At 36.8% G+C, this 15,111-nt stretch overlaps 1 protein-coding gene across 3 annotated transcripts in view; it reads left to right on the forward strand.

Annotated features, from left to right (window-relative positions):
- The window catches only part of FYB2 (FYN binding protein 2), a 145,345-nt gene that overhangs the window by 124,560 nt on the left and 5,674 nt on the right, over positions 1 to 15,111 (forward strand). Inside the window, exons 15-19 of one of the 3 annotated variants that reach the window (XM_082414938.1) lie at positions 1,297 to 1,357; positions 9,178 to 9,264; positions 10,972 to 11,053; positions 14,772 to 14,928; positions 15,038 to 15,071. In XM_082414938.1, coding sequence (XP_082271064.1) covers positions 1,297 to 1,357; positions 9,178 to 9,264; positions 10,972 to 11,053; positions 14,772 to 14,928; positions 15,038 to 15,071 — 421 coding nt within the window. Of the gene's footprint in view, positions 1 to 276; positions 9,277 to 10,971; positions 11,054 to 14,771; positions 14,929 to 15,037; positions 15,072 to 15,111 lie in introns of those variants that run through there. The other 2 variants (XM_082414939.1, XM_082414940.1) reach the window with 2 other exon arrangements.

The raw sequence follows: 15,111 nt of genomic DNA on the forward strand, positions 1-15,111 counted from the left end.
GACATCTAGTGTGCTTGCTCTCAATCACGTTCAGTAAGTTGAATCTATCGATGAGAGAGGGCCATGTGTTTTGTTGTTTGTCAGGTTTAGTTTATGGGCTCTAGCGATGGTGGCTACTTTGATTTTACTCTGACTTGACAATTCAAATGTATATTATATTCCACAAATATAAGTTTGCTGCACTAAATAACAAATAGTTACACAAACCTGGTATAATAACAGCTCTCCCAGGCTTCCCTGGTGGCGCAGTGCTTAAGAATCCGCCTGCCAATGCAGGGGACATGGGTTCGAGCCCTGGTCGGGGAAGATCCCACATGCCATGGAGCAACTAAGCCCGTGAGCCCACAACTACTGAGCCTGCGTGCCACAACTACTGAAGCCCGTGCGCCTAGAGCCCGTGCTCTGCAACAAGAGAAGCTACCGCAATGAGAAACCTGCACACCGCAATGAAGAGTAGCCCCCCCCCCTCGCCGCAACTAGAGAAAGCCTGTGTGCAGCAGCGAAGTCCCAACGCAGCCAAAAATAAAAATAAATAAATAAAATTAAAAAATAACAGCTTTCCCAAAATATCCTCGGTCTCTGTAAAAAAAAAAAAAAAAAAAAAAAAAGGTCAACTTAGAATAGGCACGCATTGCACCCCCATCCAAGTATATGAATAACTGAATTATGAATTGTGAATAATTATGCCAAAAGGTTTCTAACTAGTTCAAGTGGTGAGTCACTTGAATATTATGGAATTCTATGTAGAGCACCAAGGAATGTGAATATCCTAAATTGAAAACGTCTAATTATGATTATGTACTCAGTCAGATTCAATTTTATGCAAGATTATTATAAAGAAGCAGTTGTCAGTGTTTTGAAATAAAAATCATGGAAGAAAAATCAACATTAATGTTCTATTAAGTTATTTTTTTTGCCCTAGGAATTAAGCCCTCTCACTGCTCTAGCATTATAACATCTTTGTCCAGTTCCAGGATGATGGGAACCTAGTCTAAACATGATCCTTTCAGCAACTCATATTTTCTGGAAATCCACATGAAATCAAATTGATATAAATATTTATGCATGTGTTTGAGATACTAGGACATCTCACTGTTTTTTAATCCTCAGTTGAACTTTTTCCCAAATGGATACTTGTTTTGTTCTTTGATCCTTTCTATATCCTATGATCAGATTTTGATAAAACAGGCATGGGGATGCACCTAGATAATTAAGTAATTGTGTATAATTTGGAAAGCTGGGGATTGTACAAACCATACCTAATAATAGACTATTTTGATCCTATCTTGACCCTAGAACTTAGGTCTCAGGAAGTTATTATCTATGATGATGTGGACATAAATGAAAAAAAGTCAAAGTAAGTCAATTTACCGCATTGGTCATCCCTGCTGATATTTAACCCATTTCCTGATGCTTTGTTAAATACGGTCAGAGGGCCATCCCTTCAGATCCTTGGTTACTGGGTGAAAAGTCAAGTTGTGATATATTGCCCCCACTAGGAAAGGAAAATAATGAGTAATGCAGATGACCTAACAGTGGTAGGTGATTGAAAACTCACTGGAGCTTTGTTTCTTACCTTTGAATCTATAGACTTGAAACTCATTTCAACATAACAAATACTTATTTAAATGCCTCCTGTGGAAGATGGCAAGCACCACCTGACAGAACCTCTGTTCTCAAGGCCTAAATAACTAAAATCTATCAAAAAAGAGAAACCATCCTGAAACTCAATACCCTTTCTCTAGCTACTTACTATCTGTCCTTTCCCTCTCAACTAAATGGTTGCAAATAAAGGTCTCCTCTGCTCATCTTGGATACATCTTTCCAAGCTCACTGCGACTGGGGTTCTGTTCCACCATGACAGCAGACTTGTTTTTGGTAAGGTCACTAATAACTTCTTTGTTAAATCCAGTGGATACATGTAAGTCCTTATTATACTTGGCTTCTTTGTAATATCTTAAATTGTTGATCATGCCATCCTTCAAAGGAAAAAAATATTAACTTTCCCCCAGGTTTCTATGTTATCATTATTTCTTATTCTTCATCTTTGGCTGTTGCTCCTCCTGTTTGGTTGGTTAGTTTTGGTTTTGTGTGCATGTATGTGTTCTAATTCTGCCATTCATTTCTTTAAAAATTATGTGTTTCTCAGATTTCCTGTATCAGTTCTCTTCCCTTTTTCCTTTATATGTTCTTGAATGGTCTCATCTACATCTAGGGCTTTAATTACAATCACTATAGTAAAGATATCAAAATTTACAATTTTGAGGTCAGATTTCTCTCTTCCACTTTAATAAGCCTGCTAGATAACACTGTTTGAAACTCAGAATTCCATAATAACTCATAATCTCAACTGTCGCCATCCAAATATGATCCCTTTCTTCTAATCTCTATGTTGGTGATTGTTTCAATAAACACACAGTTGCTCAAATCAAAACCCTAGGCATTCATTGTCCTTGACTCCTCCTCCTCTCATGCCCTGCACCCTCTTCTGTTTAAATAACTCTCAAAATGTTCCTGCTTCCCCATCCCCACTGCACAGCCACATGAAGGCACTCATTGCTTCTCAGCTGGATCATTGCAATGACTTCCTGAATGGCCACCTCACCTCCACTTCAGTTTATTTTCCAAACTTTCTAAAGTACAAATAGGATCATGTCACAAAACCCACCATTCACCAGCTTAAAAATGGTTAGTGGTTGTCCATTGCTCTCAAAATGAAATCCAAACTGCTTAAGAAGGCATAAAATTCATTATTGATCCAGCTGCTGGCAAACTCTCAGCCTCAGCTGTACTTCCCACTCACTCACCATTCCTATGTTCCATCCATACTCTACATTTGGGTGTTCCTTGAACTCTTCAAGCTTTCCAGCATTTCTAAACCTTCACATTTGTTCCAATTTCTTCAATTCATTCAACAAATATTTACTGAGCATGTACTATATGCCAGACACTATGCTAAGTGTTGGTATAAAGCAGTGAATGAAACAGATGTAATTCCTATTCCTATCTGATTGGAGAGACAGATAAATTAATTAATTTAAAAATCTATAATTAAACAGGAATTTGATTGCTTTGGATATTTTGAAAGAGAGTGGACATATGGTGTGTGTGTTGGAAGGAGATTGATAGTCATTTTAAAGTAGATATCTGGGGAAGGCCTTTCCAAGGAGGTGAGAATTTAAGAACAAAAGAATTGTTCTGTCTGTAACACACTTTGCCATGCTTTTTGCTTGGTTGACTATTTTATCCTTCATTATTTAAAACTGAATTCAGATTTTGCTTTCCCCAGGAAGTCCTCTCTGAGCTTATCTATTTGGGTTAGGTCCCCCTTTTTATCAGAACATTCTTTTCATAGTTGTATTCGTCTTATTTCTTGCCTGTCTCCTCCTCTAGATGGGAACTCCCTGAGGTAGGGGCTGTGGCTTTCTGATCTCTATCATGTGGCCTCATACCAAAGCATCGTTTGTTAAATCAGATGACAAAGAAGGACCCGCCTCCAAAAAATGTGCAAAATAATTTGGAAGCTCAGAATTGGTAGACATTTCCATTATTTAGGGGATCAGAAAAGTCTCTGTGCCAAGTTAAAGAAGCAAGGATAGGAAACATTTTGACAGCTGGAGATTGGGGTTGAGAGAGAGAGAGAGAGAGAGAGAAGCGGGGAAGGTTTGCTGGGGGGAGAGCGGTGGACAGCTGTGTAAATGGAAAACAAGTGTGTTTGGGAAGTTTCACTGGACCATAAGGCATGTGATCAAGAAAGTGGGTGTTACGAGCAGGAAATGCAGTTTGGCAGGAGATGGAGAGGAGAGCCCTGGAATATAAAATTAGAGTTAAGAATGAATTCTTTCTTAAAAATAAATTATATGATATTTGTAAAAATGAAAAAAAGAAACATGTAAGTTTAAAGCAAGATAAAACAAATTTCCCTCAACCCATAACTCAACTTCAGAACCAGAACATATCCAGTGCCTTGGTTTCTCTACCTTGTGCACATCCCTTGGTCTATCTCATTGCCTTCCCCCAAGGTAAACACTCTCCTACATTTCACGTCTTTCACTTCCTGTTCAAAACCAAAATACTGTTATCAAACACAGGTGATAAAAATATATTGTTTCATTAGGGATTTTAACATTGTAAAAATGGTATGTTGTAGATAGAATTCTGCAACTTTTTTTTTACTCAAAATCCATCCTTTTTTAAGCCACTATTAATTTATTCATTTTTACTGTTCTACAATATTCTATTTTATGTACATATCACAATTTATCCATTTACTTGTGAGTATTGGGGTAGTTCCATATTTTTTGCACTTTTGAACAATACTGCTACAAATATTCTTATTTATATGTATACTTAGAAGGGAAAATAATGCAAATTTTATAGGGAATGAAAATTCATAAGAAAATGCCAACTTGTTTTCCACAGAAAAATAGGCAAAAGATATGAACAGGTCTTCTATAGAAAGAAAGACATGAGGGGTGAATAAACATATTAAAAGAGGTTCAACATTGTTAGTAATGAAGGTAATGCAAATTAATACCACAATGAGATAGTATCTTATACCCAATAAATTGGTAAAAATTAAGAATTCTTTCTGTGTTGTTGGTGAGAATGTGGATCAGTATTCCCTTTAAATACTGCTGGGAAGAGTGTAAATTGGTACAACCACTTTGGAAAATAAGCTGGCATTTTCTTATGAATTTGTATTCCCTATAAAATTTGCATTTATTGTATTTTCCCTTCTAAGTATACATGTGATTTATGATTGTTGCTTTCTATATCTTTAAAGAAATCTTTATCCCAAGATCATATGATATTCTCCCATATTTTCTTCTAAAACTGTTAACTTTTTGGCTTTTACACATAAGCCTTAGATCTACCTGGAACTGATTTTGGCATTTTTAGTGAAGTAGAGATCCAATTAAATTTTCTTCCATGTGGGTAAATGTTCTAGCATGATTAATTGCATAGCCCCTATTTTCCCCATTTCTACAATGCCATCTTTGTCATACTAAGTTTCCAAAAATCTGAAGATCTGTTTCCATGCTCTGTATTCTATTTGTCATTTTTTTTTAAACATCTTAATTGGAGTATAATTGCTTTACAATGTTGTTAGTTTCTGCTGTGTAACAAAGTGAGTCAGCTATACGTATACATATATCCCCATATCCCCTCCCTCTTGCGTCTCCCTCCCACCCTCACTATCCCACCCCTCTAGGTGGTCACAAACACCCAGCTGATCTCCCTGTGCAATGCAGCTGCTTCCCACTAGCTAACTATTTTACATTTGGTAGTGTATATATGTCAATGCCACTCTCTCACTTCATCCCAGCTTACCCTTCCCCCTCCCCGTGTGTCATTTCTATCTTAATTGAATTGTGATCTGGAAAAGTGGTTGATACAGTACTAGTACACTGAGGAAGTAGCTGATATCAGTACTTTGACATATTCTGTGACATGATTCATGCCTAGTATGGTCAATTTTTATAAATGTTCCATGTGTACTTTAGAAAAATATGACTTCTCTAATTGTTTGATACAAGGATCAACTTATGTCCTTTAAATCAAATATTTGGCTTGGTCAAAAAGTTCGTTCAGGTTTTTCTACTGTTACGGAAAAACCCAAACGAATTTTTTTGCCAACACAGTATGTGTTAATTCTCTTAATAAAATCGTTTATAGATTTATGGATTTTTAGATGCTTGATTCATTAATATATGAAAGAAGTGGCTTGAAATCTCACAGAAAGATGGTAGATATGTCAGTTTCTTCCAAAAGTTCTATCATTTTTTTCTTTATATATTCTAAGGCTCTTTTATTAGTTGCATACAAAATTTTAAATATCTTCTGCTGAATTAAATGTTTCTTTTTAGGTCGTAGCCATCTCCATCCCCCCTAATATCAATAATATTAATAACAAAAATAATACTTATGTAGGTCTTACTGTGAGTCAGTCACTGTTTTTAGATTTAACATGTATTAACTCATTCAATCTTCACAACAATTGTGAAGTAGATACTATTATTATACCAATTTTGTAGAAGAGAGGTTGAGACACAGAGGTGAAGTTATTTGCCCAAGCTCATAGCGCCAGTAAGTGGTAGAACCAGGATTAAAACCCAGCAGCTAGACTCCCAATCCATTCTCTTTACAACACTAAGCTAATTTCCTAGTGATGCTTTGTCTTAAAGTCTAATTTGCCCAATCTTATACCTACCTGACCTTTCTTTTAGTTAGTATTTCCCTAGGATACATTTTTGATCCTTTTTCTGATTTCCATATTCTTGTTCAATGTGTCTTATATAAATAGCATACAGCTGAACTGGCTTTTAAAAATATCTAACATGACGATACGTCTTAACTCCTACCTTGCCCTAATGTAAAGTTTAATCTTCTGAAATACTGTGGTGCTGATAGCATTTTCCTCAGGACAGACTTGTCTTCTGTGCTCGCATACTGCTTACTGCTCTCTGTCTGGTTTCAGTTTACTTGCTGGGGGCTATTAAGGTATAACGCACAGGACTTAATCTAAGTGTAAAGTGTGGCAATTTGTTAAAACAAAACAAAAAAACCTTTATCCAGGATCTAGCAGTTTTGTACTGGGAGGGCCCTATCAGAAAATTCTTCTGCCCTACTGCCAAATAAGGAAGTCCAGAACTATGGGCAAGAGGACAATATAATCAGAGCCACACTTCAGGAAGAGTAACTAGACCTAGACCCTTCTGCAGAATGCTTTGGAGGGAAGGTCGGAAGTAGAACATTTGTTAGAATATTGTTAAAGGTGCTCAGGTGAAAGATGATCAAAATGTGTTTTGGGGTGGTGAAAAAAATGAAGAAGATATTTTAAGATTAAATGATATTTACCAAGTCACTTAACCCTATCAAAATCTGACCCTTTTTCATGTGATAGAGTAAATCTTCTGTAGTTTGGCCTCAGAGAAATCAATTATTAAAGACATTTGTAGCAGATGGAACACTGATGGAAAATAGCAGAATTTGGGATAGGAAGGGAGATGGAAGATGATATCTGAGTTCTTGTCAGCTTGGCTAGTTTGCATGTCATTTCCTGGTACGTATTAGGTTGAAGAGATGCCTAAACAACTCTGGATTAAATTGCTGCTAGACAATCCAGACCTCTGATTTTCATTTCCTTTTGTTCATTAGAATTTCCCCTAGAGAGTCAGCAAGGGAAGGAAGAAGAGGGGAATCTTGAAAAAGACACTGAAACAGCTTCTACAACCTGGTCCCAGTGGGCCCTATGGCATGTCATGTTACTTCTCTGAATCTTAGTTTCTTAACCTGTGATACGGCAAAAAAACAATCCTCATCCTGCCAAATTAATTAAGCTCTCTAACTAGATCCCTATAAAAGCTAAAATAAGTTGACAAAGAGTTGACCATAATGGTCACATGGCTGGCATGGGTAAAAATTGGTATGACTTTTCTGAAAATAATATATTGTTTTATAATCATTAAAGAAAATAAACTGTTAAGCAGGCATTTGCTTTGCCTATTCCCTGCCCTCACAGCTATAGCTCCTGCCTAACAAGTCCATGCACAAGTTCTCATTAAACACTTGCTCTGTGCCTAGCACTGTGCTGAGCTTGTGGTAGATATATCTGGAATGTGTGTCTGGATCCCATCTTTTGGGAACCTAAAGTGAAGAGATAAAACAAGTGAACATCAGACAATTAGAAAAGAAGTAACTGCTGAACTCCTTGTTATAGACTCCAAAGGCAACAGACATTGAGAAAAGAGAGTGATCGGCGATCCCTAGACGAGTCCTGGAAGTCTTCTTAAAAGCTTTCCCTAAGCTGCATCTTTCCTTTTTATTGAAGTACAGTTGATTTACAGTATTGTGTTAGTTTCAGGTATACAGCACACTGATCCAGTTATTTTTTCTGATTATATTCCATTATAGGTTATTATGATATTGAATATAATTTCTTGTGCTATACAGTAAATCCTTGCTGCTTATCTATTTTATGTATAGTAGTTTGTATCTGTTAAACCCATATTCCTAGGCCTCATTTTTAATGCTGGTCAGATGCTGAGTCCCTGATATTCTGTTGGACCTTGTGACCATAATCTGAAGGGAATTGTGACACAATGTCACTGAAAAAATTTTAAATTCCTCTGACGTAATATTCTTGTGGTTATAACTTACCCAGTGAAAAGCTGTGTTCTGATGTGCAGACACCATAGACATACAGATGGTTGATAGAGGAGGGGCCAATTTTGCTCACATCAATGATGAACATATTGGTTACTTTGTCATACCAGCAAGGTAACGTTTTAAAGCAGCAGGCATGATGAAAGACCATAGACTTTGGAGTCAAACACACTTGGATTCAAAGCCACTGGGTTCAAAGCCACTATTTCTGTGACCATAGTAAGTTACCTAGATCATCTCTTTCCCCCTTTGTAAAACTTTATGAAAGACTACTTTAAAGGACTGTTGTAATACTTCCTGTAAAAACCACATTAATTAACATATGTAAAATGCCTAGCATAAGACTTGACACATAGGTGCTCAAAAAAATTAGTTCCTTCTATAATACCCTCTCTCCTCTCTGCATCCTTTTCTGCTAATGCTAAATACTAGTTGGATTAGTCTTGTCCCACAGTGAAGGTCCATTTTATCATTCACGTTTTAAGGTGAAGAAACTGAGGCTCAGAAAGAAGAGGAAGTGTGATTATAAGCAGGTTGATCTCTTGCTTCTGGCTTCAATTTTTTTTTTAATTTAATTTTTATTTTATATTGGAGTATAGTTGATTTACAATGTTGTATTAGTTTCAGGTGTACAGCAAAGTGATTCAGTTATACATATACATATATCCATTCTTTTTCAGATTCTGGCTTCAAATTTGGATTGCCACAGATCAGGCGTTGGCAAGCTATGGCCTGGGGGCCAAATATGGCCGGCCACTTGTTATTGTAAATACAGTTGCAATAGCAGAGTTGAGTAGTAGTTGAGTAGTTGAGTAGTAGAGATGGCATGGCTTGCAAAGCCTAAAATATTTACTCTCTGGCCTTGCCATAGATTATCAAAATATACTTCTAGATGACTTTTTAATTTTTAATTTTTTGGTAAAACACAGTTGCCCAGAAAGTACTGAGTGTTCCATAAGGGTTTTAGTTCAATCTTAATTTACTTGCTCAAAATATTTTTCTTCTTAGTGATGAAGATAAACTAAAAACTTGGAAGCCCAAGTTTTTGATATCAAAGGAAAAAAAAGAGAAAAATGGTGCTAAAGAATCAGAAAGGTAAGCACAAATGTACACTTAAATTACAGCTTATTTGCTGCGATTTATACCTCTTACTAGCTGTGTGACCTTGGGCAGGTCATTAAATTTGATTTTCAGGTTCCTCATCTACAGAATGAGAATATTAACACCTACATTATAGTACAACTGAGAGGATTAAAAGAGAGAAAGAATATGAAAATGTAAAGTGTCACACACATTTATCTTTATCATTCCTGCTTTTGGTGGATAGGGAGCAAGAGAAGAATTCTAGCCAGTCCTTATCAAACGATGAAAAATTTCCAGTCTTCCTTTGGGCTGTAGGAACTTTTCCCCAGTAAGACAGAACTTAAATAATACACCAATTGGAACTTAAATGCTGCTTTGAGAAGAGAAACTAGGTGTCATATAGTAAGACTGATTTCCCTAAAATACCATATAATTCTAGTTATCACTACATTAGCGTTAGAAATTTTAAAAAATGTTTTATTGACTCAAGATCTCACCTTTATTCATGTGATTCAAATTCCCAGTTGGCTTGGTGGGGTGGTGATGCTTTTTCCTATCTCTGATGGTCACTTAGTGCTCTGTGCTTCAGTCTTCTCAGTTGTTGGGATATGGGGCAGGAGCTGAGGCACTTTGTTTAACAAGTGTCTTGGGGAAATCCTTGTCTAAACGGTCACTGAGCTGGGAACACTGCATGGTCTGTCTGCTCTGGGAAATCTGTATAGAAAAGTCCTACACGGGCACCCCAAAAGAAATCACATCAGTCTATACCAAATTTAAACTCAGAGGATGGCATAGGATGGCCCTTTCCTTAAGTTTGTTTTAAGTTTAGACTAGATGTAATTTATTTTTCCCAAGTTGGAAAGATGTATTCATTAGATGAGAAGAGCATCTTTCTACCTTAAACTTCACACTTTTACTTTTGCGTAGCATAACAAAACAGAATTCCAAGAGATGAAATAACAGTGAAATTGTTTCCCTTCTCCACCCCGAAGAAAGCTTTCTAGTATTTTAATGTCTATACATAAGTCTTTTTAGGAAACAATCTTCTCGTGCTTTTTTATTTCTTACAACAAACTGATATAATGGTTTACTTTTTTTCTCAACTGAGTAAATTTGAAAATGCAATATTGAGTCTATTATTATTCCTGTAAATTGATGTATCAATTTTCTATGTGTTCTTTGTTCCTTTTTAAATGGTTTCTACCAACTTACTCTACCAATAAGAATTACTTTCTATATTAGTGCAACCCTTTTATTATCCCTTTATCAAAGATGATGACCAGTTTTCAGAGAAGTCTGGGGGAGGGTATCCCTGGTATAAAGGCAGAGAAATGATAGCCCACCTTCTAAGATATTCCATGTAGACTTTGAATGTATATGGAAAAGGGCAGCTGGAAAGGTAGGTTGGGGCCAGATTATAAAATGCCCTGTGTACCACACTAAGGAATTTGACTTTATCTTATAGGCAGTAGAGACAGATTGAAAGGTTTTAAGCAAGAGAGTGACATGATCAATTAAATTTTAGAAAGATGACTCTGGAGGAAGGTATGCAGATAGATTTGAGGAAGGAGAGGCAACAGGAAAATGGTATAAAATTAAACACATAAAATTATATCTGAATTTATCCTGAAATAGAATGAGTTTATGGCTTTGGAAGCTTAGAGTTTTATTATAATACACGTCACTCTACCTGCATATTTCTGCCTGCTTATCTCCCAGGAATTTCTTCAAAACCAAGAAGCAAAACTTAGAAAAGAACAGAATGGAAAGAGAAGAAAAACTTTTTAGAGAAAGATTCAAGGTACGTTCTCCTCTGAAAGTAAAAATTAACAATAAGAGGAATTTCTTTTTTTAAAGATTCTATAAGTGTGTTGCACGTCTGCCTCACTGGGATTGACATGATTTTTTTTTTTTTTTTTTTTAAAGAGCTCCTGACTTATTTATTTATTTATTTATTTGGCTGTGTTGGGTCTTCGTTTCTATGCGAGGGCTTTCTCTAGTTGCGGCAAGCGGGGGCCACTCTTCATCGCGGTGCACGGGCCTCTCACTATTGCGGCCTCTCTTGTTGCGGAGCACAGGCTCCAGACGTGCAGGCTCAGTAGTTGTGGCTCACGGGCCTAGTTGCTCTGCGGCACGTGGGATCTTCCCAGACCAGGGCTCGAACCCATGTCCCCTGCATTGGCAGGCAGATTCTCAACCACTGCACCACCAGGGAAGCCCCTTGACATGATCTTTGATTAAACATCTGATATGTTAACTTTTTCCTGATACATTTCTGTATTATCATGCCTTTGTACATGCTATTTCCTCTGCTTGGAAAAACTGCTAAGTCATTCTTTAAGGCTATGTTCAAATGTCACCCATGCTTCCCTAACCCAACCAGGCAAAGTTACTCCCTCAGCACATTTCATACATCTATTACACAGTATCCGTTATAACACTGATCAGGGATATTACTGTGTGTGTGTGTGTGTATTCTGAACTAAAGTCTTGAGTCCCTTCTGATGAAGAGATTTTTGTCTTGTTCAAGTTTTCCCTCCAGCTCCCAACATAAAAATGGTCACACTAAATGATTAAAAACTTCTTTCATTTAGAGTCCATAGAGCATTTTTCTATAATTGCAAGGTTCAAACACTCCTCCTTTTTGATTTCATATACTGTCACAGTGAGAATTTATTAATTTTAAGAAACATACATTGAACACCTTCCATGTACCAGACATTGGATTGAGAGCAAGTATGCACCCTGCTCATGGAATCTGTCCAAATTACTACTTTGCCTAAAATCTTTCAAAAGTTCCCCATGGCCAAATAGATAAAGATTAGGTTTCTTAACATGAGATATAAAGCTCTTCATGTCATGACTTTTGCTTGTCTTTCTGGTTTTATTTCCTGCCATTCTTCAGCTTGCACTTTGTGCCTTGGCCACAAATTGTTCATAGTTAGTTCTGTTTCTTTTTTTTTTTTTTTCTTTTTAACATGAAGATCCTGAATCAGATGAGTATGTTTTATTTATTTATTTATTTATTTGGCTGTGTTGGGTCTTCGTTTCTGTGTGAGGGCTTTCTCTAGTTGTGGCAAGCGGGGGCCACTCTTCATCGCGATGCGCGGGCCTCTCACTATCGCGGCCTCTCTTGTTGCGGAGCACGGGCTCCAGACACGCAGGCTCAGTAGTTGTGGCTCACGGGCCCAGCTGCTCTGCGGCATGTGGGATCTTCCCAGACCAGGGCTCGAACCCGTGTCCCCTGCATTAGCAGGCAGATTCTCAACCACTGCGCCACCAGGGAAGCCCAATAGTTCTGTTTCTTGAATGAACGTCTACCTTTATCCTTGTCCTGCTATTTCCTTCCTCTAGGCATTTATCTGGTCTGTTCCAACTGTCTGGTGTACACTTGCTACTTTTCTCCATCTGACTAGCTCCTATTCATTTATGATGACCTAATCGAGGCATCTCCTCTAGGAACCCACACTTCTTGATTAAAGAAATTACATACCTATACATACGTATATACCTGAGCAAACCTCTAGCTTATCACAAAATGTTAGCATTATTGCAATTACATGTTCATCAATTAAACTATGAGCTCCTGGAGGACAAGGGTATATGATCTATTTTTATACCCATACACAGAGCAGAATAGGAGTACCTAACAAACACTGTGTAAATATCCAAAAACGTTTTTGGACTGAACTAACATAGGAACATACACAAATCCCTCATAATCATTAATAAATTCTGCTTGGACCAAAGCTGATTAGGGTTACTATATCTAGGAATTGTGATATGAAATTATTTACTGCAATCTGTGACGTTATTTGATTAGCTGAAAAACAAGTGTGTAACAATTACCTGTTGAAAGGACCCTACGTTCCATCTAGTGCCCCCCACTGTAGCTGTGACACTCTCATATGGGACAGAAATCCCCATTCTCATATGTACATGAGTCTATTCTTCCTAATCACCTATGGTGAGTTTCCTTGATATATCTTTAGAAAAGCTATACCGTTTCAATAATTTTTATTCAGCTCAAATCACAAAATATTGGGTGCCCCATTTGTACCAGGCATTGAGGGTACAAGGATGGATAAAACTGTCTTCCATTTTCCTTTTGTGAGATGGTATGTTAATCAGATACCATAATAGGGGTATATACAAAGTGCAGTTAAAACAGTAAATTATACATGGCAGTCATGAAAGTCTTCACAAAAGGTACTTAAGAAAAAAGAGTATTTCAGGCAGAGAAAACAGTAGGAGCAATGGCATGGAAATATGTAAGGTACACAGCACATTCAGGATTATCATATAGCTTGATGTGGCTTCAATAAAGGGGACAGAAATGGGGGGACGGGGAATGATGGTAGGCAAAGGACTCTGAATGTCAAACTAAGAAATGTGGATCTTACCCTGAATGAAGAGTTTTTACGACTTTATAAAAAAAGAAGGTGACCACCTAATCAGATTTACATTTTAAGAAATCACTGTGCATTCACAGTGAACAATGGCCTGGAAAGGGTAAGATCACTCTGTTGGGCAAAAGAAAAATCTTGTGGATTAGATCCCATTTGGTATAGGTTAATCATAACTTATCATCCAAATTCAGGACATTTCTGAGAGTGGAAGGAGGCACACTTAATCACAGTAAGTATTTATAAATAGAGACATTAACTATAAGTAGAGACTATCCCAAGCAAAGGAAGATGTTTGGCCACCCTAATTTGGTGAAGTGGACATCTGTAAATATAAGCTACATATTCTGGAAATATTTTTTTCCAGTCAATGGATTTCAGTACATTAGAAGGTGGTGTACCTGTTGATGTATGGGTTGGCTAGTTTACCACACAGAAAAAAACTCCCCTGAGGTCAGAAATCAAATTCCTCAGTTTTTTTCACAAATGCTCGTCGTTAGCCACCAAGGGAGAGTGGGAATTGCCCCACACATCATTCCTACCTCTTTAAAATGTGTGTGCTACAGCTGTATGTATGTAAGAATACATGAGCCCACCAGAGAGGAAGGGTAGAAAGAACAGCTAGAAATGCTGTGTGTAAGAAAGAATTATAAACTCTAAAGCACTACACAAAGAAAGAGGTTTTTCTCTTTCCCTCTTTTTTTTTCTTTTTTAACTTGTCCTTTCCCAGGTTTGGTGGTGACTTTATTACTGCAACAGTTAACATACCATTCATGGTACTTAATTTATACCAATGTTAATGCCTTCTCACCCACCAGAATTCATTCTAGTACAATTAGATAATGGGTGTGAAAACACTTTGAAAATATGATCGTAACAAACAAATGTAAGATTGTGATAATAATAAATGTACTATTATTTCCTTAAATAACTTTTCTTTCCCTGAATATCTTGCTATTATTTTCTTTTCCCTTAGTCATTAGTTAACTAATTAATATCTAGCATCTTGAGTTTATTTTGAGGTTACTATAGTATGTCCTCCATTAATTTTGTTACAATGAAAAAGAATGAAAACTATGCAAGCACATTCCGATTAGTAATTTCTCCTTTCAGTATGACAAAGAAATTACTGTCATGAACACAGCAGTGGCATGTTCCAATAATTCAAGAAATGGAATATTTGACTTGCCAATAACCCCTGGAGAAGAACTGGAAGTCATTGATATCACTGAAGAAAATCTACTGATATGTCGCAATTCTAAAGGCAAATGTAAGTTACTGGCTTATTGCCCATAAGATTTCAATCAATCACTGTTTTTTAAAAAAATCTCAAAGCATTATAACTTTCAGATTAGTAATAGTGATTTTTATTTCTATAGATGGATATGTGCTAATTGAACATCTAGATTTCAAGTAAGTGGTTTGATTTTATACTTTACATAATAAATTCTAA

This window comes from Balaenoptera physalus, assembly GCF_965194825.1.
Source record: "Balaenoptera physalus genome assembly, chromosome: 1".
Classification (NCBI taxonomy): Eukaryota; Metazoa; Chordata; class Mammalia; order Artiodactyla; family Balaenopteridae; genus Balaenoptera; species Balaenoptera physalus.